The 25,591-nt window shown below is 39.5% G+C and overlaps 1 protein-coding gene across 4 annotated transcripts in view; it reads right to left on the bottom strand.

The window, feature by feature from the left end:
- The window catches only part of ANKRD44 (ankyrin repeat domain 44), a 359,761-nt gene that overhangs the window by 56,886 nt on the left and 277,284 nt on the right, over nt 1-25,591 (bottom strand). For all 4 annotated transcript variants that reach the window (XM_053598403.1, XM_053598401.1, XM_053598400.1 and 1 more), the window contains exons 13-16: nt 25,267-25,335; nt 23,536-23,676; nt 21,609-21,689; nt 18,595-18,706 (exon numbers count right to left, since the gene is read on the bottom strand). In XM_053598403.1, the coding sequence (XP_053454378.1) occupies nt 18,595-18,706; nt 21,609-21,689; nt 23,536-23,676; nt 25,267-25,335 (403 nt within the window). The remainder of the gene's footprint in view (nt 1-18,594; nt 18,707-21,608; nt 21,690-23,535; nt 23,677-25,266; nt 25,336-25,591) is intronic.

Raw genomic sequence — 25,591 nt, forward strand, 5'->3', positions numbered from 1 at the left:
TTTTGAGACAGAGTCCCACTATGTCACTAGACTGCTATAGCGTCACAGCTCACAGCAACCTCAAACTCTTGGGCTAAAGCAATTCTCTTGCCTCAGCCTCCCAAGTAGCTGTGACTACAGGCTCCTGCCACAACACCCAGCTATTTTTTGTTGCAGTTGTCACTGTTGTTTTTTGGCTGGTCTGGGCTGGGTTTGAACTTGCCAACTTTGGTGTATGTGGCTGGCACCGTAACTACTGTGCTATGGGTGCCAAGCCAAATGTATGTTGTTTTAATCTACCAAATTTGTGGCAATTTATTATGGCAGCAGTGGAACATTAAAACAAATGTTCTAATCTGGATATCCTTGATGACTACTAAAGTTGTTTTCACATGTTTGTGAATACTTGGATACCTTCTTTCCCTGTTCAAGTCTTTTGCCCATTTTGGTGTTGGGTTTTCTATCTTTTCTTATTAGCTTTTAAGGTCTATTTATATGTTCTATAAAAGTTCTTTATATATTCTAGATACAAGACCATCTTCATGTATTCTGAAGCTTACCTTTGCACTCTTTTAATGAACAAAAATTTAAACATTAATATAGTCCAATTTATCCTTTTAGTTTGTTTGGTTTTTGTTTATTTGAAATGGAGTCTTGCTATGTTGCTCATGCTGGTCTTGAACTCCCGGCCTCAAATGATCCTCCACTTTGGCCTCCCCAAATGCTGGGATTATAGGTGTGACCTACCCTGCCCAGCCTGGTTTATTACTTTTGCATCTTAAGAAATCTTTTCTTCTGAGTCATTAAGATGTTTTCCTATGCTTTCTCCTAAGAACTTTATTATTGTACCTTTCACATACAGATTTGTAATCCATCTTAAATGGAGTTTTGTGTGTAGTAAGATTCCTTTTCCCTATATGCATATTTGATGGACCCAACCCCATTTGATGAAAAGACTTTTTTTTCCCCTTTGAGCTGCTGTGCACCTTTTTCTTTAATTAGGATATCACATATGTATGGATTGATTTTTCAAATCCCTATTCTGTTCTTTTGGTTGTTTTATCCCTCTTTGCTCTATTGCTATACTGTTTTCATTACTATATTGCTATTTTCATTACTACATTGCTATACTACCTTCATTACTAGAGCCTTATTACAAATTTTTGATAACTGGAAGTGCCTAGGTTTTTCTTTTTCAAGATTGCCTTATATATTGTTTACCCTTTGCACTTCTATATAAAATTAAAAATTAGCAGAGGCAGAGCAAGATGGCGGCCGAGCAACAGCTTCCTTGCATCTGGGCACCATGAGTCTGGGGAGATAGGACTCCAGGCATCTCTGGCTGGTGGGATCTGCCTATCATACATACATACATAGGGAAAATGGGGAATTGTAGCTAAATGTACTTTTATTTACAAAATGTTCATTGCAAAATTTTACAAAAAATTTATGAAGAGAACTTTCTCTAAAGATGACAGACGAATGGCTAACAAACACATGAAAAAATGTTCATCATCTCTATATATTAGAGAAATTCAAATCAAAACAACCCTGAGATATCATCTAACCCCAGTGAGAATGGCCCACATCACAAAATCTCAAAACTGCAGATTCTGGCGTGGATGTAGAGAGAAGGGAACACTTTTACACTGCTGGTGGGACTGCAAACTAGTACAACCTTTCTGGAAGGAAGTATGGAGAAACCTCAAAGCACTCAAGCTAGACCTCTCATTTGATTCTGCAATCCATTACTGGGCATCTACCCAGAAGGAAAAAAATCCTTTTATCATAAGGACACTTGTATTAGACTGTTTATTGCAGCTCAATTTACAATCGCCAAAATGTGGAAACAGCCTAAATGCCCACCAACCCAGGAATGGATTAACAAGCTGTGGTATATGTATACCATGGAATACTATTCAGCCATTAAAAAAAATGGAGACTTTACATCCTTTGTATTAACCTGGATGGAAGTGGAAGACATTATTCTTAGTAAAGTATCACAAGAATGGAGAAGCATGAATCCTATGTACTCAATTTTGATATGAGGACAATTAATGACAATTAAGGTTATGGGGGGGAAGCAGAAAGAGGGATGGAGGTAGGGGTGTGGGGCCTTGGTGTGTGTCACACTTTATGGGGGCAAGACATGATTGCAAGAGGGACTTTACCTAACAATTGCAATCAGTGTAACCTGGCTTATTGTATCCTCAATGAATTCCCAACAATAAAAAAAAAAAAAAAAAAAAAAAGAAAATATGAATGCTATCTGTAAGGGCTTTAATTATTAGTCTTCACGGAAGTCTGAGGCCTTATCACTACTGTCTAAAGTTGCTGTCTAAGATAAAATTCAGCAGGTCTCCTGTATTTCATTCCATTCAAAATTTATTTAGACCCCTGTCTATTACACACATCCACATGTTTATCAACAAAAGTTCTTGTCTGAAGGCTGATTCATTTGCCATTCTGCACGGCAAAATATTTGATTGCAGGAAGGGACAGACACATTGGAATGGTGGTAAGTAGTCAACCCTGTAAAATATTCATAGTCATGAGTGTTACACTTGATCAATTCCACTTTCTGAGCATACACAGTTCTTTGTGTCTTACCAAGAAACACAATAATACTGGTCTCATGTTTCCATGGTGATCTGTGAGAGCAATTGTTAAGCTTAAGAGTTACCTCTTCTAATCAATGATAATTTTCATCTAGATGATATTCTCATGTTACTCTGAATTATATTAACATAGTGTTAATTTACTTTCTGGCTCAGCTTGAGGTAAAATTTATTTGCCTAGGGCAAGAGAAGTTTTAATTTGGGGGTAGGAGTAGGTTGAAAACAGGTGTAGAAACTGAGGGATGTAGTAATATGAGAAAAATTGATGAAAAAGAAAACAAAGGAGATAACAGATTTGAATATAAAAAAATGACTTTTTAAATAATTCTTAAATATACAATGGAAAAATTACTGCTTTAGAAAGGCATTTTGGTTACCGGCTCTTACTCCCCCCAAAGGCTGGGCCACCAACATAAACATCCTTGGACACCATTTTTAATGTTAAACTACAGTCTAAATTTTTCACTCCAGGTATCAATTAACATTTTAGTGATTCTAGCTCAGTCAAGAAAATATATAGTTTTAAATAAATTTTCTACTGATCTGATTACAGCTATTCTTGCTGGGTTTCTGAAACACTAGCTAAAGACCACAAAGACTACTTCTGGCTAAAAGAATCAGCACAGATTCAAATAAGTGGTTAAAGAAAGCTGTTATTATTTTAAGCAAGATTAAAACATATGGGAGAGACCGACACACATGTATTTAGAAATGTGCCTACCTCACATTAATCTTTTATGAATGGATGATCCCAGATGGTGACACGTTTGAGGAGCACAATTTTAGATACAGCATCTATTTTCCTTTTACTTCAATGTACTGTGCCAATCACAACTTTTCTATTTTGTGGGTGACGCAAATATCAAAAGGAAAGAAACCATTATGAAAACAGGTTCTCTGATGTTTGGAAAGTGAAGTGCTAGTCGATTTATCAAACTGGAGCCAGACATATTCCCATGCTTTCCATCTTTTAATTCCTTTAGAGTTTGGCACTACTATTCCACATTCACACAAATGATGGGGTGATGAAACAACAGATGAACATAGCAAACACGTCATGCTGACCTGTGTCTGTGAATTTCTTATTAACCACTGAACCCAGAATGGGACATGCCCTCCCTTATTAAATACCATAGCATGTCACCTGCACCTCTTCTGGGATATGTTTTATCTTGGATAATGATAAAAATAAGAGAAATACAGAATTCTAACAGAGTGAGTACTGTACTTTAACATAGTTTTTTATTTCCATGCCAATTCCCATTACTGGATAGTGAACTCCCAGATACAGCAGCTTCTTCATCTTTTTAGACCTGGCATACAGCAGTGTCCAGAAGATAGAATCAATAAAACACATACATAATAATATTAGAGTTGTCATATGCCAGGACACTTGTATCTATCATACACTAGACACTTTACTTATATCTTCCCCACCACCAGCTTTGTTGAGGTATAATTGACAAATGAAAATTGTATGTAGTAAGGTAGACACTGTGAAATGGTCAACATAATCAAATTAATTAACTCCATCAGCTCGTATAGTTACCATTTTGTGTGTGCGTGGTAAGAATATTTAAGATCAAGAGGGACACATTCTGATTCCAAGTACTATATGACATTCTGGAAAAGGCAAAGCTATGAAGACGGTGAAAAGATTCATGGTTGTTAGGCGTTGAAGGGAGGGAAGGATGAATAGACAGAGTATACAGGATTTTTAGGAAAGTAAATCTTGTCTGTATGATACTATAATGATAGAAACATGGCATTATACATTTGTCCAAACCCATAGAATATACAACACCAAAAGTGCATTCTAATGTAAGTTTTGGACTTTGAGTGATGTGTCAATATGGGTTCATTCATTGTAGCAAATGTACCACCCTGCTGAGGGGACGCTGAATGGGGGAAGCTATGCATGTGGGGGCACAGGAGTCCTATGAGAAATCTCTGCATACGTCTTCTTCTCAATTTTGCTGAGAACCTAAAACTGCTCTTAAAATATAAAGCCTTAAAATTAAAAAATTGCTATGTCTAATAATAATATAAAAAAAAAAAGATCAAGAGGGACTTTACCTAACCTAACAATTGCAATCAGCGTAACCCGGCTTATTGTACCCTCAATGAATCCCCAACAATAAAAAAAAAAAAAAAACCCAAAAAACAAAAAAGGAAATTCTAAAAAAAAAAAAAGGAAAGAATATTTAAGATCTACTACTGTAGCAAATTGCAAGCACATAATACAGTATTATTAACTATAGATCATTAGAGATTCAGAACTTGTTCATTCTGCGTAACTGAAACTTCATTTGACTATCTCCCCATTTCCTTTATCCCTCAGCCCATGGCAACCACCACTCTACTCTCTGTTTATATGAGTTCAACTTTTTTAGATTTCACATGTGAGTTCATGAAGTAATTATCTTTCTACATCTGCCCTATTTCACTGAATACAATGTCCTTTTAGGTTCCATATTGTTACATATGGCAGGATTCCCTTCTTTTTTAAAGCTAAATAATATTCTAGTGTGCATATGCATGTATATATACCACATTATCTATTCATCCATCAACAAACACTTACGGGTGTTTCTATAATTTGATTATTGTGAATAATACTGCAGTGAACACAAGAGTACAGCTATCTCTTTGAGACATTGATTTCATTTCCTTTGGATATATATCCAGAAGTGGGATTGCTGGACCATACAGTAGATCTATTTTTAATATTTTGAGGATTTACTTACATTCTTCCACTTAGTACTTTGACAGATTAAACAAGATATGAAGGCTCACACAAGTGAAGTAAGATGCTCACAGACCTTGGGAGCTAAGTGATGGCATGGCTGGCATTCTGAAGCAGTCCTGTGTGAAATGGAAGTCCTTATGCTTTCACTCCTCCCTCCTCTGGCTGAGCCCCCTCAGGCTCAGCCCTCAGTTGTTGGGTGGGAAATTCTCATGAATTGGCCAGGCACTGCAGATGGCCCAGTACAGACTCCACAGCCTGGGCACAGGCTTCGGCAGCCTCTGTACTGCCATGGGTGGGCAGCAATAGGAGCAGGGTCTTTACTGGACATCTGCAACCAAACAGTGTTCAGGGTCTAAACAATAATAAGAGATACCACCACAGAAAGCAAGAACAAAGAAGAAAACAGTGGGTGTCCTATGATCACCATAACAAGTGCAGAGAGCACAGGGAAAACATGCCAAAAGCTCTGGATAAGGGACTGGAGCAGAGTCTGAGCTCCTGTGAAGGGGGGGGGTGCAGAGAAATAAATGGGGGATGGTTACTGTTATCCTATTATGACCCTGTGGAGAAGAAACGTGGGTGATATTTTTGAGTCAATATTTATATCTTACATGTTTTACCTTCCAAAATAGATTACAATTTCCATGAAAGTAACATCCATACCTAATGTATTTCTGCATCATCCATCGTTCCTAGCACATCCCCCTATAATCTACTCCATATCTTCAGAAAGTAGCCATCCTGAGGTAGCTAGTGTAAGAGAAGGCACACCCTGGAAATTGTCCTGATGGTCTACTAGGTCAATGTCTGTGCAAATTTCTTGGAAAATAGCACCAGTGGTAAGAGTTTCTCTAGCCTTGTGTAGAGGACAGGACTCCTGGCCAGGTTGCACAAGGTATTCTGACTGGTGAGGGAGGCACTGAGTCTTGAGTAAGAGAGATACAAGAGGTCACCAGAGCTTGAGGTCATTGACTTTTACTCAATTCCTTTGATTTTAACTCTATGCTCAGGAAGAAAACTTCTGACCTTTACTCAGTTTGCAAAATTAGATCCCCTAACTGGAAGCTGTGCTAACTGTTGTGAATCCCCTGGTCCTTTCAGCAGTTGAGATTTTCATTGGATATTTTATAAGCTGAAGTGGAGACCTTTATATCCAACCTTACAAATGTTAGTAACCAGTAGAACCTTAAAGACCAGCACACAGGAAATAATGACTCATGAATATCTTAATTATAATAATCCATTTTTAAAAATATGTCTATTAAGAAAGAATGGTACCTAGTGGTCAAGACAGCATGGTACTGGCACAAAAACAGAGACATAGACACTTGGAATTGAATTGAAAACCAGGAAATGAAACTAACATCTTACAACCACCTAATCTTCGATAAACCAAACAAGAACATACCTTGGGGGAAAGACTCCCTATTCAATAAATGGTGTTGGGAGAACTGGATGTCTACATGTAAAAGACTGAAACTGGACCCACACCTTTCCCCACTCACAAAAATTGATTCAAAATGGATAAAGGACTTAAATTTAAGGCACGAAACAATAAAAATCCTCAAAGAAAGCATAGGAAAAACACTGGAAGATATCGGCCTGGGGAAAGACTTCATGAAGAAGACTGCCATGGCAATTGCAACAACAACAAAAATAAACAAATGGGACTTCTTTAAACTGAAAAGCTTCTGTACAGCTAAGGAGACAATAACCAAAGCAAAGAGACAACCTACACAATGGGAAAGGACATTTGCATATTTTCAATCAGACAAAAGCTTGATAACTAGGATCTATAGAGAACTCAAATTAATCCACATGAAAAAAGCCAACAATCCCTTATATCAATGGGCAAGAGACATGAATAGAACCTTCTCTAAAGATGACAGACGAATGGCTAACAAACACATGAAAAAATGTTCATCATCTCTTTATAGTAGAGAAATGCAAATCAAAACAACCCTGAGATATCATCTAACCCCAGTGAGAATGGCCCACATCACAAAATCTCAAAACTGCAGATGCTGGCGTGGATGCGGAGGGAAGGGAACACTTTTACACTGCTGGTGGGACTGCAAACTAGTACAACCTTTCTGGAAGGAAGTATGGAGAAACCTCAAAGCACTCAAGCTAGACCTCTCATTTGATTCTGCAATCCCATTACTGGGCATCTACCCAGAAGGAAAGAAATCCTTTTATCATAAGGACACTTGTATTAGACTGTTTATTGCAGCTCAATTTACAATCACCAAAATGTGGAAACAGCCTAAATACCCACCAACCCAGGGATGGATTAACAAGCTGTGGTATATGTATACCATTGAATACTATTCAGCCATTAAAAAAAATGGAGACTTCACATCCTTCATATTAACCTGGATGGAAGTGGAAGACATTATTCTTAGTAAAGCATCACAAGAATGGAGAAGCATGAATCCTATGTACTCAATTTTGATATGAGGACAATTAATGACAATTAAGGTTGGGGGGGGAAAGCAGAAAGAGGGACGGAGGGAGGGGGTGGGGCCTTGGTGTGTGTCACACTTTATGGGGGCAAGACATGATTGCAAGAGGGACTTTACCTAACAATTGCAATCAGTGTAACCTGGCTTATTGCACCCTCAATGAATCCCCAACAATAAAAAAAAAAAAAAAAAAAAAACCTGAAAAAAAAAAAAGAAAGAAAGAAAGAATGGCACCAAACATATAGTGCTTTGTCTGAAATGGTTGCTTTGGGTTTATTTCCTACTACATTTTGTCTTACATCAATGGGTGGGATTTGAGACAAAAATAAAAAAAAAATAAGAAAGAAAAGACTGATATACACTGAAAAAAAAAAAAAAGAAAAAATCTGACTCAGCACCGTAGCTCAGTGGTTAGGGTGCCGACTGCATACACCAGGGCTGCAGGGTTTGAACCCAGCCCAGGCCTGCTAAAAACAACAATGACAACTACACCAAAAAAATAGCCAAGCGTTGTGGTGGGCGCCTGCAGTCCCAGCTACTTGGGAGGCTGAGGCAAGACAATTGCTTAAGCCCAAGAATTTGAGGTGCTGTGAGCTGTGACACCATGGCACTCTACTAAGGGCAACATAGTGAGACTCTGTCTCAAAAAAAAATAAAAAACTTTATGGAATTGGAGCAATAACTTTTTGTGTGAAACGAATCATGTGTTTGGAAAATTATAAATTTTTCCTAAAAAAATGCTATGAAATTGTGACTCTAAAATTTACCAAATTGCCTTCCCAGTGACCAATTTTATTGTTTAATATTAACAAGACTAGTTTTCCAAGTGCTAATTTCTGATATTATAATTCTCAGGTTGTGAGGATCTGCCCATATGAAAAAATAAACCTCCGTTATTGTTGAGGGATTTTGTTTTTCTGGATATTCCTTCAGCTGTTACAAATGGCCAGGCTGCTACCTGTCTCTGGAATCTTAGCAAGACTCCTTTGTTCTTTGTGAGCACTATAACCCCAAGACCCGGAAGCAGAGGTGTTTCTGTGAGTGAGCTCTTTTTCTGACTGGAGGCCTCTACATTTTCTGTAACTGAATGAGGATCGAGAATGGAAATGATCATTACAGGGACCTGGTCTAGACTTCACCAGTGAGGAGTCTTAGCAACTGCCAAGGATAAGGCATCTTTGGAGAAACCATCTTGCTGGGAAGTCACTTTCCTCCCTCTAGCTGAAAGCACTCATCCCTGGCAGCTATTATCGCAAGGAGAGTGATGCCAGGCTGACAGCAGCTGTTACAAAGATGCTGAACAGAGATTCCGGGGGAAGCCATCCTGAGGTAGCTAGTGTAAGAGAAGGCACTAGCTTTCCAAGGAAGAGTGCTTTTATGAGAATGTGGGTGAAAGCGCTGCAGATTTCAGTGGGATGCACTTGAGAGCTGTAGCTGGGGCCGTTTTACCCTCACCAAGTAGGAAATGCCATAGGGTTGTTCCACTCTCCAGAGAGAAAAAGAAAATGCAGATTGCTAGTCATGCAAAGCTGTCAAAAGCATGGATGACATGGGCATAACTGCGGGTGGTGTTACTGGAGGTTCTCCTGCTTCCACGTGAGAAAGCCTGAGCACCACTCCTCTCGACGGTGTCCTGACTAAGTGTCACTGTCTTGGCTGATGTGGAATTCAGATGCCCTGAGACAGCTTTGTCTTTCAGAAGTCTGGAGACTGCCAGTCCTCCAGATAGTACAGCACAATAGTTAAAAGCTTGGAATTGGCCAGGCACAGTGGCTCTTACCTGTAATCCCAGTACTCTGGAAAGTCGAGGTAGATGGATTGCTTGAGTTCAGGAGTTCAAGACCAACTTGAGCAAAAGCAAGACCTTGTCTCTAAAAATAGCCAGGCATTGTGGTGGACACCTGTAGTCCCACCTATTGGGGAGGCTGAGGCAAGAGATTCACTAGAGTCTAAGAGTTTCAGGTTGTTGTGAGCTATTATGCCACGGCACTGTACCGAGGGTGACAGTGTCAAATCTGTCTCAAAAATAAATCAAAAATAAATAAATAAAGTATTAAAAAATAAAAGCGTGGAATTTAGAGTGAGATAGGTTTGAATCCTAGCACTAAACTACACTAGTTATATAATCTAAAAGAAGTTACTTAATTTCATTGCAATGTCCATCTGTGAAATATGGATAATAGCAGGAAGTAATTCACAGTGCTGTAGTGAGAATTAGATTATGTAGACACAGGGCCCAGACCAACATGTTTACCATAAATATTCCTTATTATGATTTTACTAAAGACAATAACCTTGGTTGTTAAACTTCTCCCCCATAAGAAAAAACTTTGAAAGACAAATTAGGGATTTGCTTTGGTTTGTTTGAAGAATTGATTCTTTTAAGGAAAGAGGATCTGATGACCATATTTCTTTGATCAAAGTACCATGAGTTCTGAGGCTATGAGACTCCTGAATGGGCCAAACTCTGCAGTGGAGTGACATGCATTAATTTTTTTAGATAAGGTGGTCTTTCTAAGAACTAGTGCAGTTTAAATGTTGAACAATTTAGTATTCAAGGTGGTAGTGGTTAAAGATAACTTAGGTGACATGCGGAGATAAATGAACCAGGGGCTTATTCAGAGACAATGTGTAACCCAAAGCCAGCTTCATCCCCTCAGTTGTCCTAATGCTTCTTCCAATTGCTACGGTGTATGTTTAGGGAATGCAAATCAACTTATCATCAAAACATGAAATGAGTGAAAGTTAAATTATATATTCTAAGCTACACAGTTACATCTTCATATTAACCAGCTTCGGAAAACAAACACTTAACAGACGTGTTAGGGAAGCAAAGGCATTGAGTGAATGGTTTACTATGTGCTAAACTCTGCAGTGGAGTGACATGCATTGATTTTTTTAGATAAGGTGGTTCTGATGTGGAACTCTCAACTTAAGAGTTCAGATTTACTGAACTCTCCTAACAATGCTGTGAGGTAGATACTATCATTATGCACATTTTACCAGTGAGGAAACTAAGGCACAGAGAGGTCACCAAGATCACAAAGTTAGTACGAGGCAAAATCTGAATTTGATGTGGCTCCATTTCCTGCACACTGCAGCACTCTGCTTGACTGCTTTTCAGATGAGGTGAGGGGATGTCTCTCTCCTCACAGAGCTCACCATCTAATGGCAGGGATAGAACATTTGGAGTGGCCGATTCTGTTTTCCAGCTGGACTTCCACTGCGGGTCTTCATTAAAGTAACACGGATAGCTAAGGGCTAGTCAACTCCTTTACCAAGATATCCATTTTCTTCTAAAGAGATTAATTTTTCCTTAGATATATGTATTTTTTAAATTAAACTTCATTTTGAAGTAATTGTAGATTCACACACAATTACAAGAAATAATATAGAAAGATCTTGTATTTTACCCAGTTTTCCCCCAATGGTCACATCTTATAAAACTATAGTTCAGTCTCATGACCACCATATTGGTACAGAGGTACTGATACCTGAATGAAGTCAAGATAGAGAACATTTCCACTGCCACATAGCCACACTCATTTACATTTCCCACTTCTCCCTTACTCTCTAAGTGGCAACCACTAATCTATTTTCATTCTATAATTTCACCACTTCAGTAACTTTTAGATAAATGGAATCATACCGCACGTAACCTTTTTGACTGGAGATTCATCCAGATTGTTGCATGTATCCATAATCATTCCTTCTAATTGCTAAAATGTAACATACAAGTATAGCCATACCAGTTTGTTTTAACAGATTGTTGACTTAAGACATTTCTTCTTTCCTAATGTAAGCATTTAGAGCTATCTATTTCTTTTTCAGCACTAATTTCACTGAGTCCTCCACTTTAATTGGTTGTATTTCCATTTTCATTCAGTTCAATGTATTTTTTTAAATTTCCCCTGAGAATTTCCCTTTAATCCATGAATTATTTATAAGTCTTTTTTTTTTTTTTTAATTTCCCAGTGTTGGTGACTTTCCTGGTATCTTTCTGTTACTGATTTCTAGTTTTATTCCATTGTGGTTAGAGAACACACTCTATATGATCTTGATTCTTTGCATTTTTTGAATTTTATTTTATGTTTCAGCATATTCTCTGTCTTGGGGAATGTTTCATGGGCAGTTGAAAGAAATATGTTTTCTGCATTGTTGGGTGGAGTGGTCTATAAATGCTGATTTGATCTTCTTGGTTGATGGTGTTACTAAGTTTTTCTATATGCTTGATGATTTTCTGTCCAACTGTCTGGAAGTTGTTGAGAAAAAGGTGCTAAAGTCTCCAAATATAATTGTGGACTTCTCTATTTATTCTTTCAGTTTTTGCTAATGTCTATAATCAATCACCTTATTCTCTTTTACCCTACTCTAGGTCCAGTCTCCTTTATAAGTTACTTCTTTTCCTATCACTCCAGGTAAAATCTCCAATAAACAATAAAAAGTTCTCTGGGCACTTTCTTTACAAACATAACTTCATGTCAGTAATTAATGTATCTACTCCAGTGTGATCATCACAAACTCTGAATGCTATTTAACACTGAAGCTTCTCCCTGCCTTCCTCCAAAGACCACAGCAGGTGCAGGTGGGGGCTGACTTCTCTGTCCTGCAGCCTTGGGCTTCTCCTCCTGTCTCATCAGCTGCCTCTGGCCCCTCCAGGTTGGAAGGGGACAGAGAAAGGAGGACACGTGGGGAGCAGGGACGTGGTCTTACTGAATGGCACCCTTTGGGGTGAAAGCCTCTGACTGGATCAATTGTTGAAAACCTTTCCTGTCCTGGTGCTGAGTTAGGTTCTGCACCAGCCCTCCTCACTGGGGCCTCTCACTTGCACTTCCCTCTGTCTGGGTGAATGTATCCCTCTGCTGGTAGCTTAGAAGTAGCATGGCCCCCTCTACCCTAGGCATTCCGGTCTCCCTGCTCTTCTAGGCAGCCCTCTTGAGCAGGATCCAGAACCCTAGACTAGCTCTGCCCCTTGGCTCACATTTGAGTAAATTCTCAAACATGGTCTTCTTTTTATTTAACTGCCTGGCAATCAAGATCTGGTCAGAGCCATTCAGTCTTCACATAAATCACATGTCAGTCTGTCATCCCCTCCAAATTGTGTGGGACAAAAATCGGATATCCAAGCAGTCAGTCTCCTTGAGGCTTCCTTCATTTAGGGCTTGGGTTCAGCAGAAAGCACCCTTTCTCCACTGTCATGGGGGTGGTAAAAGTCACAGCAGAGCCAGCTCCCAAGAAACTTTCTCTTTAACCTCTAACTCTCGTTCTTTCCAACTCTCACTTTAGATATGAGTAAGAAGACCATGGGTTGAAACACTCATGTCTCACTTTGAAATGTGGGGGCAATGACTCCGCTGTATCTGGGCCCTGATCGAAGGTAAAACTGAAATTGTCTATTTTAATATATCCCATTAAATGGTTCTTTTACCAATTGCCAAATTCATTCATGGTAAAGCCAAAAGAGTTTTCTTCTGTCACATTACAAAGAAATAAATGGAACATTTTGTCATAAAATATTCTCTATTCCATTGTTCTGAATATAGATTTATGTCTAAATTCTGATTCAAAGGTTTGTGCTTTTTTTTTTTTTTTTTTGTAGAGACAGAGTCTCACTTTATGGCCCTCGGTAGAGTGCCGTGGCCTCACACAGCTCACAGCAACCTCCAACTCCTGGGCTTAGGCGATTCTCCTGCCTCAGCCTCCCGAGTAGCTGGGACTACAGGCGCCCGCCACAACGCCTGGCTATTTTTTGGTTGCAGTTTGGCCGGGGCCGGGTTTGAACCCGCCACCCTCCGCATATGGGGCCGGCGCCCCACCGACTGAGCCACAGGCACCGCCCAGGTTTGTGCTTTTTATATACACAGCAGTGAGAGGATGCCAGTGGCATCAAAATATCTATGCTCACCCTCTACCTTGATGAGAGTGCCTCAAGAGATTTCATGTTTCTCTCCAACTGAATTACATAAAAGAAAAAACAAGACCAGCATTGTTGAAGTTTCCAGAGAACACTGCCCTTTGGAAGTCTGCCTGCTGGGAGGTCATGTACTCCCTAAGTTCATCTTTTAGCAACACCTCTGGGAACAAAAAAAAAAGTCATAAGAGACTTGTATGGGGCTGGGGTTGAAGTTCACTGGTTTTTTTCATCTTCTTGTCCTCAGATGACCACTCAGTAGTTCTCCTTTTTTTTTTTTTTAACTCCTTTTCTGTATCCTGCTTGCTTAGTCTTTAGAAGCTTGCTTAGACATTGCCAATGTAAGTGCATCTTACAAAGATACATGTAGTTATAGAATCAGGTTGTAATGGTTTCCTGAAGTTCTATGATAAATACAAGAAACAACCTAAAACACTGAGGATTTTGTTGGAAGGCAGCCTAATGTTAGCCTGAGTTGCTCAAGGCATAGCCGAGTTCTGTCTGCCTTCAAAGAATCCCGGAATAGAATAGACACGCAGGGGCACTTGTCACCCCTACTAGCTCTCACAGTTGAAACTCAAGTTAGCTCATAACAGGGAAAAGAAGAGAAGGTTCTGAGGAAGCAGGTTCCAAGGGATTTGGCAAGGTAAAATCTTGGACTGAATTCAATCACAGCCCTAGAGTTTTCAATCTCTCTGAATTTCTGTAGGCAATTTATGTAATTACATTGGCACACACATTTTTCCGTTTCAATAACAAAGCCACAAAGATATTTATGTTCACGGACAAATCTTCAATATGGTAAAAGAAAAACAGCAAGCCAATATAAACTCAAAAATTCCAAATAGGGGCATGATTCTCTGATTTTTCTCTTCAGAGTCGGTAAGAATGCATTTCAGATGGAGGAAAGGGAAGCTTAGAGCTCTCCTTTGCCAACTCCCTCCCTTCACTCAAACATACATTTTATTCAGACATAAGACGCTTTATCAGTCAAGTCTTCCCACACTGCTTTGATATTTTGAGCCTAATTGAATATGACTGATCACAGCTCCTAGCATACGCCTGGGGGTAGATTCCTGCTTGCACACATAGCTCATACGTCTTTGATCAAGATCCTCTAGGAACACTGGCAAGGTAGGTAGACTTGGCAGAACTCTGAACCTTGGCCATTCTACCCAGGCTAATGGGTGCACACTACTTTTTAGAAGTTTTTCTTTTCTCATGGCACTAATTCAACATAAGTCTGTATAAGGGAAGTAAAATTCAAACAACTAAAATACTCCTGTTCCTTTTTGACTGTATGAAAATAGACTGAACACAGGGTAGAGTCTATAAATTCTAAACCTGTGATCACAGACAGGAGCTACAAACCATGAATGCTAAGTAAATACAGACCACGCAAACACAGAGTCAAATAAAATATACATCAAATTTAATGATCTATATTTAATGATATGTATAATCAGAGTAATTGCTCATCTAGATGGGAGAAGGGACCAAGATACATCTCATCAACCTCACAAATCAGCTGGCGCTGATGGCCGCCCACCCTTTTTGATCCTACTCCAAGTCTCAAAGGACAAAGCCCCTCCTTTGCTTTCTCTGCTCCTTCCAGAGGCTGGGAGCACAGCCTGGCACTGTGGAGTAAAGAAAGGTCTCCCTGTACCATTTCTACTTGGAGGCTGAAATAAGCTATCCAGACCCACCCGGTGCGTGTCTTTTCATTGGCATAACTCTAGCCCTAAGCATGCAGGGCCAATTCGCTAAAAGGATGACTCCTGGGAAAAGTGGGTGTTTGTGTTGTACGAAAGAAGACTGGCGCAGCAGCATGAGAGAGTGTTAGGAATTCACCTCTTCGTGTAGACTGCTAATTGGCTTGCTTTCCTAACAGCTAATACCCAAAGAAATGGTAGTTTTAAGGAATGTGAAGGTATTGGGTTCCTATAGAAGGAGAGACATAAATTAGAAAAGGTACCGCCTCTTCCCCCTAAAACTCAATTCTTCACTTAATGCTTGTATCAAAGACAGGTCCTATTCCTCTCTCTTCCTTCCAGAATACTTTCATCTCATCTGTCATCTGACCAATCCGTTCAGAGTTGGAAGAGCTGGCAGTGGGGATAAGATGCCTACAAGGGGCTGGTTTTGTGATTCCACTCTTAGGGGAGAGTCCAGGATTCTTTTCAGGGTTGTGTCTTATTTTGACTGGAGGGTATAAGAGTGTTTACAGCCTGCTTAGAATCTCTGAATAATGCAAACCACATCCAAGAAGAATTTTAAGATGTATTCCAAAATGGGAATACATAAAACTTTCTGTCCAACTATAATCATTCAGGAAAAAGAAAGGAGAATTTGCATCCCACCTATTTTATAAATGAACCACTGAAGGTCTTTCTTAAAAGCAAACATGGTGACACTTCTACCAATTTGTATTGATAATCTTGTCCTGTTCAACTGACGTTGCAAATTACTATCAATTAATACCCCTCCCTATTTGCTTTTGAATATCTTATAATTGCCAAAAATAACAATCTCTTCATGAATTACACTGGGAAATTATTGTTCTAATCAAAGGAGTAATTCTAACGAACAGAATTTGCAAAGCCTTCTTGTGGAAAGAAGGCTACATCTTCTCAACATACTAAGAGGCCATGAAATCACTGGCTTCCTAAATCTTCATACAGCACTGAGTAGTTTTAAAATACATCCACAAATTCTTTGACACACCACCCTTTAAAAGGTGAAGACTACCTGGCCTGCATGTATTTTGGGGATGCCTTAATGAGTAAATGCAGCAGAAGTGACCCTGCGTGACTTTCAAAGATAGATCCTAGAAAGCGATACCATCTGTCTCTGTCTCTTTTCTACTCTCTCCCAGGAAAGATGCCTTTGGACCCCTGTAAGCCACCATGAAAGATAGACAGCTATGCTGGAAGTGCCATTCTGGAGAAAACCACATGACAAAAACACATAGAGGTAGAAAGGGAGAGGGAGAAAGAGGCGCAAAGAACGTCCACTATTTCAGTCTTCCAGTCCAGGTGACTGACAGATGAATGAAGAAGTCCTAGAGATTATGATGGCCCCAACCATGGTCTGATTGTGATCTCCTGGGATACCTTATCAGAACTACTCAGCTAAGCCTCTCCAAATTCCTGATCCAAATAAACAATAAAAGATAATAAATGATTATTGTTGTTTTAAGGCCCTAACTTTTGGGGTGATTTTGTTATACAGCCATGGTAACTGAAAGAGAAGCTAGGATGGAATCAGAACTAGAGGACAAAAAAAGTGTTATGGGGCAGCACCTGTGGCTCAAAGGAATAGGGCACCAGCCCCATACATTGGAGGTGGCAGGTTCAAACCCGGCCCTGGCCAAAAACTGCAAAAAAAAAAAAAAAGAACAAAAAAAAAGTATTATCTACCCCCTAGATCAATCAAGGAAATCTTTAGCATTCACAAGAATTTCAGGAAAGAAGTCTTACAAGTCTTCAAGAATGGTGAACGTACATACAATTCACAAAAAAAATCCAGTGAAAAACAATACTAGAATAAGCATCCTTTTATTTCCAAACTGGGTGTGACCTTCATGAGAATTTTCAACATTCATAGTTAGAATAAATATATAAGACTGAACCTAAGCAAGAGCACTTAAGCCAGCAGCAGAGTCATAGGTAAAGATCCGGGCCATGTGCCATCATTTCCACGTAGGCGCCGACCCCATCCCTCTCTGGTTTTCTACCTCGTGACTTTTCTCAACAGATTGTGTAGCCAATATAGTACAAGGGTTTCCCCCAACACAACTCTGTATAACTCTGAAAAGCAGGACTTCTCTTTTTCAAGGGACATGGAGCAGAGCTGGTGTCCAGTCAGGAAAGCAGGTCCCCATCCTTGGACCAGAGACAGTGAGTCTGGGAAACCTATGTGTCGTGGCAAAGCTGAACTGAGGGTGATACTCAAGGGATGGTAAATGGTGGCATGCAGGCAAGAGGCAGCCACAAAACCACTTTCCTTGGACCACCTAGTGTTTTCAAAATAGAAAAGTTCTTCTCAAAGCAAGAATTTCTAGCTTCTCTTGAAATCCTAGAGATCTAGCAACCCTGGGTATGCAAAACCTGGTCTCAACCACCTGGAGCTGACCAGCTATTTCTCCCTTTAGACAGAACATGCTTTCTTTCTGCTGCAATCCCCATCACTCCCTACTGTTCTATATCAAAGCTCATTCATTCATTTACTTTATACTTCCGGTCTCTGTGGGCCTCTGAGCTCGTGTTTTGTGACTAACAGAGGAATTTCAGGCTCCAAACTGCCAAGTGTCTCTTGGTCACACTAGAGGTTTGAAATGTTTGGTATTAAACTAGAGTTTAATACCAGAAACTCAAATAAATTCTGCTGTGGTGCCCTTTCCAATTTCTTCCCCTAAATTACAAATGTAGGGCCATGACAAACCCATACACCTAAAAGTTATGTAAGTCATCCTACAATACTGTTATTCAGTTATTAATGAAGTGCTAAGTTTACAAATACATACTGAGCTTTTCGATACATCCTAATTATCTGTAAAATACAAAGTATGTCCATATACAGATTTAACATTCCCAATTCAAATTACAGTCAAGTGGAACAGAGTCAACTGTCAGTCAGTTCTGAGATTAGGAAGGATAGAAATGGAATAATGAGATCTACACATCGTGAATAACAAGTTAATCACTTACCATGGAATATCTTCAAGTGATTTCTACTGGTGACTTAATTAGGCAGTGAGAGCATTTGTTGAGAGTTTAATACCAGAACGTCACCATGTCACCAGGTGTGTGTGTGTGTGTATGTGTGTGTGTGTGTGATAGAGAGAGACAGAGAGAGGACAAAATGACTCACCAATTCCAGACATTGTCTGTGCCCATAGGCGGCAGCATAATGTATGCTATTGTAACCTTCTTTGTCCCGGATAGATGGATTTGCATCATTTTGAAGAAGAAATTCTAGACATCTGTAAGTATAAAGAGGAGGTGTTATTTTAGAAACATCTTGGGACCAAAAGGGATAATTAATGTAAATCCTCCTATTATGAATGTTCCAGGAAGCACTTTGAATTTCAGCGTTTCTTTTAAAATCCTGCAGCAATGAAGTTTTATGTGTTCAAAGGTGTGTGTGTGCTCAGAGGCTATCTTTATTTGTGCTTGAAATAGCCATTCTAGAATTCATGAAAAGCTTTAGGAACAAGAGGGCAATTAATATTTTTGCTTTTTCTCAACTTAAATGATAGAACATATCTGTCATCAAGACTATTGAAGAGTAAGTTTTAGAGCTCCATGTTCAAAAAACAAAGTCTCAAATGTAATAAATTGTCAGACATTGTGACAGGACAAACTTTAATAGGGAGGAGTTTATTTTTAACCTTACTATAAAATCAAAAGGTTAGAAAACGGAAGTTAAACAGAGTAAAAAATAAAGAACCCCAGAAAAACCTATATAGTAAAATGATTAAAGGAAAGGGTTAACATTTTTTAAAATAAAGAATTCATTTTGTAACCTTATATGAAGAAAGAGTTTAAATTGTTCCATAAGGAATATAGACCAAAAAGAAAACTTTAAAAGTCTTTCAGAGAGAGTTGTAATTTTTCTGATAAAGCCACTTTCTTTGGAAAAGGTTAATGGAAAGAACATGGCTCTACCTTTGCTGAAGAGCTCAAAACTCTAGGACACAAACATTCAGGGATTTAATGAACTATGTTCAGGGCCTATTGCAAATGGCCCAATCTTGGTGGTATAAGAGGGAATTACTAGGCAGAGAGAAAAGCTTCATAATTTCAGTCTTATTTCTATGACACTGGGCCAAACACATCCCTGTAACAGGCACCATGGTGGGCAGTGTAAGCTTCAAGCCGATTCAATTTCATACGGAAATCATAATTTAAAAATTCAAAGTATAGAGCTATACTTTATATGAGACCTTTCAATAGAAAATTTCTATAGTTTACTCAAAAACTTTTACATGGTATTCGCTTATCTTTGGGTACATATAGAAGGCAAGAGGAATAAATAAATAAACCACACATAGAGATGGTTAAAACAGATATCCATTTCAAGAAGAACAGATGAAACTCATAATTTTTTTTAACTAAACAGCTACATGTCACATGATGTACCCATAAAATGCTTCATAATAAGTCAAACTACAGCAGAGTCCTGCTATCATGCAGTCTTCAGCCATCTGTGCCTTATAAGGAAGAAGTCCTTTTTCATTTTGGTAATTAAAGCGTCCCAGGTGTGCCTCACATGAAACTGAATTGGTATTTTTTTTTTTTATTTTTTGAATTGGTATTTTTAAATGAAATCATTCAATAGGAATAACATTCCAGAGGACACACAGTCTCCAACTTCTGCATGGGTTATATTCCAAAACTCAGTTGCATTTGTAATTTGTAGAAACCCATCGAATATAGCTGCACTACACAATCAACATCACTATGATAATGACAACAGCACTGCAGAATCTGGATATTCTCCATATTGTTTCTCAGAAAAATGAATTCCATGTTTTAAGTGGGGATGCTTATCTTTTCTCCTCTCAGTATCCTGACTAGCGATTTCGGCACTTAAGAAGCAAAACCAACAGATGCACATTAGGTCAACAGTGTACTTGGACCAGGGAGTGGCCTCCCTTTGCAAAAAAAGAGCTCTCAGGACTGGTTCCCTGTTCCTCCTCTGCCTCCCTTTCTCCCTTCTCTCCGTCAGCTGGAAGAGGGCTGATCTGGCTCAGGGCAAGCTTGCAGTTCACTGGAGAAAGAATAATTTGCTGAGGTGGCTTAAAATTCTGCAGACTTTTAATACCATAATACCATTAGTTTAAATTTTGGAGTACTGAAGCAAAATCTTGGTCATTTTACCTTTCTCATAGCTGTGTTTCCTCTCCCCACTCCAATTACAGTCACAGTTATGTCCCACAAACTACACCGGGGCCTCACTCTCTGCCTACACCCTACCACAAGAGCTGGACATGGGAGGAGCCCCACAGGAGGTGAGAAACCCTGGAGTGAACACAAGCATTTGGAGGACAGAGAAGCTGGTTCCTCTGACAATCAGGACAGGGAATAAACAAGCCAAGAAGTATGTGCCTGCAAACTGGCAGGACACTAGGTCCACTGGGTCCCATGGGAACAGGGTACAAAGTGTGGACACCAGTTCCTTTCTTTGTTCATTTATTCAAGTTACTGAATGCTGACTATGTGCCAGGCACCCTGGTGGGCAGTGTAAGCTCCTTACTGGGACTCGCAGTGCAGAAAGGACTCTCAGAGCTTCACTGTTTATCAACCCCCGGGTAACGGCAGGCCCTCCAGCCCCATCACAAGAACAGCTATGTCCCTATCAGTAGCCAGAGAGAGGTAGAAGGGATGAGGTGGCCCAGGAGTGGCTGTTTACAGGGGCAGGAGGCCGTTTGTAAATTGACATATATGTGGGGTGGGAGGCAAGGGGAAAGTACAAATGGGGTATTTCACACCAAAGACTCAAGACTTTTCTTTACAGAATTGGCTAACTAGTTACCTTAGGTTATAAAAGCAGAACCTAAGGCCCTCGGAGGAGGCCAACTTGTCCCCTAGGCTCATGACACATGGCAGAGTCAGAAATGATATTTAGGAAATCTGGCCCTAAAAACCAGTCATGGTGGTGGCTGGAGGGAAGCTTACACTCTTATGAAGTTCCCCAGGTGAACACAGCAGAATTGAAGGATGTATGAAAAGAATAGTTTCTTTGCCTTTAGAGGCAAGCCCGTATCATTTCCTCAAGATCCCAAATGAAATTCCGGAATACTAAGGCAGGCAACGTGGTAACCAGAGACGCTGACGAAGAGTGAGAAATGGCACCTGGTCTGAGGCTGAGAAGAAACTTACAGTGCAGCTTCCTTTTCCTTCAGCTCCCTGGCTCTTTCAAGTTCTTCTGAATTTTCATGGGCATTTCCTAAGATAGTCTTACTTCTCAGCATAAGGGACAGAAAAAAAAAATGCAGTTAAGTTTTTTAAGGCAAAGTTGTTAATGGTTTTCGTGCAATTTATATCTCAGCAATTTTCATCCCAACTCAAAAGAAATAGGTACCACTGATTTTCACTGAGGATATCCACAGTACTTCCAAGGCCATCCAGCAAACCTACTCTCTCCCAGGGAATCCATTAGAGAATATTACTTTTTTAAAACTTCTACCTAGGCATCAGTGAATAAGGCAACAAATTGCCCCTCTTCCATAAACTCTCGCAGTGAAGAAGTGACTTAGCTAGCTCGACTCCTACCATACTCCTCCCAGCCTCCTTGCCAGTTTAGCATCTCACTTATCCAGGAATGAGATCCTAATCGCCCTTTGTCTGCCAGAACAATTCTGCATCATCCGGATTCCTTTACCAGCCCTTAACAGATGAAGTATATGTGTCCCCCGCCCCCGACCCCCATCCTCTCTACCACCCTCACTCTTCCCAAGTGAATAGCATAGGGCCTGGCACAGAGTGGATGCTCACTAAATGTTTGCCGAATTAATAATGTGCATCACTATGGGATCCAGAATGGTACATCTGACCTTATTATTATATAATTATATGTATATACACAGAGGGGGTCAAAAAACTGTATACACATTTTAAGAATGGAAAAAACTGTAATACTCAAGTCATGTTTGACTTCTGAAATTACAAGAGGTTCTTGACATGACTTGTATTCATCTTTTTTTATTGGCATATATTGAGTATTACAATTTTAATATAGTTTTTTTCATTTCTTAAAATGCGTATTTTTTTCACCCTTTGTATTTTACATATAATAAATATAATTGCATTCTATAACTATGAGGAATGCTTTTCAAATGTGGATCATAACCCATACTGAATTGTGAAATCAGTTGCATGGGATACAGTCAGCAGGGTTTTTTCTAATTAAATAGAAGAGAAGCTATCAGAATGCATCACACACAGTATAAAAGCAAATATGATTTTATGGAATTTTAATCTCCATCTTACATATATACATAAAACAAATGTATGTGAACGTGTGCACTGGGTCATGATGTATGATGTACTTCTTATTATGGCTAACATTGACCATCTAACATTGACCTATGGGAGAAGCAGTGAGCACTCACCCAGAATCAATCCCCCAGTACATGGCAGCAGATAATTCAACAGTTTTTCAAATAGTATTCCTGCCTCAAGCCTTTAAGAACGATTTCATAAACTGTGGGCATCTCCACCAACTTTTTGCCCTCCACTGGTTCATTTATTTATGTTTTCTATTTCTAGCCAACTATAGAATCCAAACATGTCCAAGGGCAACCAAGTTCCTTTTCTCTAGCTCCTGAAAGGGCATTCATGCTTAGGTTTGGAACAATAAATGCCCAGTTTACAAGCACTGGTGCTGCATTGGAAGGCTGTTGCTAATATGCATGAGTGGATATTTATGACATGACATATATATTAGCAAATGCAAGTTTTACAGTAAATGAAGCATTTAAGTGGTGATAATGAAAACTACAGTGTATGCCAAAATAAATTACAATTAATTTTGAATAAACTGAAAACCTGGGCTTGGCAGCTCCACTTGGCATTCAACCCAAAGAACAGAGCAGAGAAGTTATTGTGCAGTGACATGTAATAGTGAAACATAAAGCAAGCAGGATGGGAAAACCCAGGCTAGGAATGAAGCAAGTCTAGCTCCTTTGGGTCTGGATGAGGAAGATTTTTCATTTGTAGTTTCTGTGAAGCAGTATGAATAAAATTTAGCAACACCCCAAACTCGCTGCTCTATCCCCAGAGGAAGAATAAATGAGATTGCCATTACTTCCTGTCCATGTCTGATGCAGCAGCGTAGTGCAGAGCTGTCCGTCCCCAGTCATCTGTTTCATTAACATTGGCCCCTGTGGTCACTAATGTCTCAATACAGTGGAAATGACAATTTGCAGCTGCATAGTGCAAAGGAGTCCTGAAAAACAAACAGCAATTTATTACTTTATTCAGTCCAGAAAAAGGCCCATCACTGGCACTAGCACTGACAAAAGTATTCAAGGGGTAGGAAAAACTCTTCAGTTCTCAATGTGTGGAGGCCAAGGTCGTGCCTTCCTTTGGCTACACAGGTTGGGCATCCTTTATACTTGGGACCAGAAGTGTTTTGGATGGTTAAGCATCCTGAATCTGAAAATCCAAAATCCAAAATGCTCCAATGAACATTTCCCTTGAGTGTAATATCAGTACTTAAAAAGTCTCGTTTGGGAGTAATTAATTCAATTAATTTTGAATAAACTGAAAACATGGGCTTGGCAGCTCCACTTGGCATTCAACCCAAAGAACAGAGCAGAGAAGTTATTGTGATTTAGGATTTTCAAATGAGGGATGCTTAACCTCTATAAATTAGAGCTAAGGCTACAAAGACAGTGGCTTCAGGAACAAGGCCGTCCACTACAGATCTATCCTCTCTTTCCATTCCCAGAGCCTGTCCAAACTGGCATTATTGTTTTTTTAGAAGACCATCCCAGTGACCTCCTTGGCTCTAATCAAACTTTTATCTAATTTTTAAGTAATATGAATGGAAAATTGAGTTTTCTAAGGTACACTACCCACATATGACAAACCTGTCCTAAAACCTTTGGTCCCCCCAACTGAACAAAGGCTTGACAAGGGCAAGTAGGAGCTTCTTACACAGGTTGGTAAGAGAGGAAATTTGTACAACCCCTAAGAACCAGGGTGCATGTGGAAAGGAAAGGTGAATACACACACACGAAAATATATATATATCCATGTACCAGCTAAAATCAAGGCATAGGTTAACTAACACAAAAAACCATTACGGTTAAGAAAAGTTTTATCACCCACAGTGGTGTGCGTGTATGTGTGTTTAATGTTTTAAAAATATCTAAAACTGGGCAGCGCCTGTGGCTCAGTGAGTAGGACGCTGGCCCCATATACGGAGGATGGTGGGTTCAAACCCGGCCCCGGCCAAAGTGCAACAACAAAAAAATAGCCAGGCATTGTGGCAGGTGCCTGTAGTCCCAGCTACTCAGGAGGCTGAGAATCGCCTAAACCCAGAAGTTGGAGGTTGCTGTGAGCTGTGATGCCACGGCCCTCTACCAAGGGTGATAAAGTGAAACTCTGTCTCTTAAAAAAAAACAAAAGTCTTAAACTTTATCCCACGATGAAATGTCCACTACATGTAATAAAATGTTCTAGATTTTATGACCAGATTCTGAGTTTAGGAGGACTAAAATGTTCTACAAGAAGGTTAGGCTACCAAAACAATTTTCTGAACTATATCCATGCGAGAAGTTAAAAAAATATAAATGGAAAAAGAAGAGAAAGAATTGACACTTCTAAACAGAAGCTGTGAGTGGAGATGCTTTCCTTGGGGCTTGTATTTGCTAGGTTGGCATTTCCCTCCAAGGGATTCCCTTCCTCCTTTCCAAGGACAGAATCCCCCCAGCTAGCTTCCCTGTTTCCCATTTGCACCTAACACGATTACTCAGTGGACTTCCCGCTCCTTTTATTTAGGCCCTTGCAGCAGAACTCCCTGATTACATACCTCCCACACTTGTCCTTTTTATGGAAATCTGCTCCACTGCTCTGCAAGAGTTTTATGCATTCCACATTACTAGAAAGACAGGGAAAACACCATTAAGATGGAAGAGATTGAATACTGGGCTATCTAGAGAAAGAGTGGTTTTCTGCATAGTACAAGACAAAATAATCCAGGTTTAAATTCTACCAACAAAAAAATAGCCTGAACATATTAACACCCCACTATAAGGATCTAAGGTTCCCAAAGATCCTCTTTCAAAGCTAATTAAGTCAATAAAATAAAGAAGTGGTAGAAAATTTTCATTCCATGACTACAGAATTCAGTGAAT

The sequence above is a fragment of the Nycticebus coucang genome, chromosome 7, assembly GCF_027406575.1.
Source record: "Nycticebus coucang isolate mNycCou1 chromosome 7, mNycCou1.pri, whole genome shotgun sequence".
Taxonomy (NCBI): domain Eukaryota; kingdom Metazoa; phylum Chordata; class Mammalia; order Primates; family Lorisidae; genus Nycticebus; species Nycticebus coucang.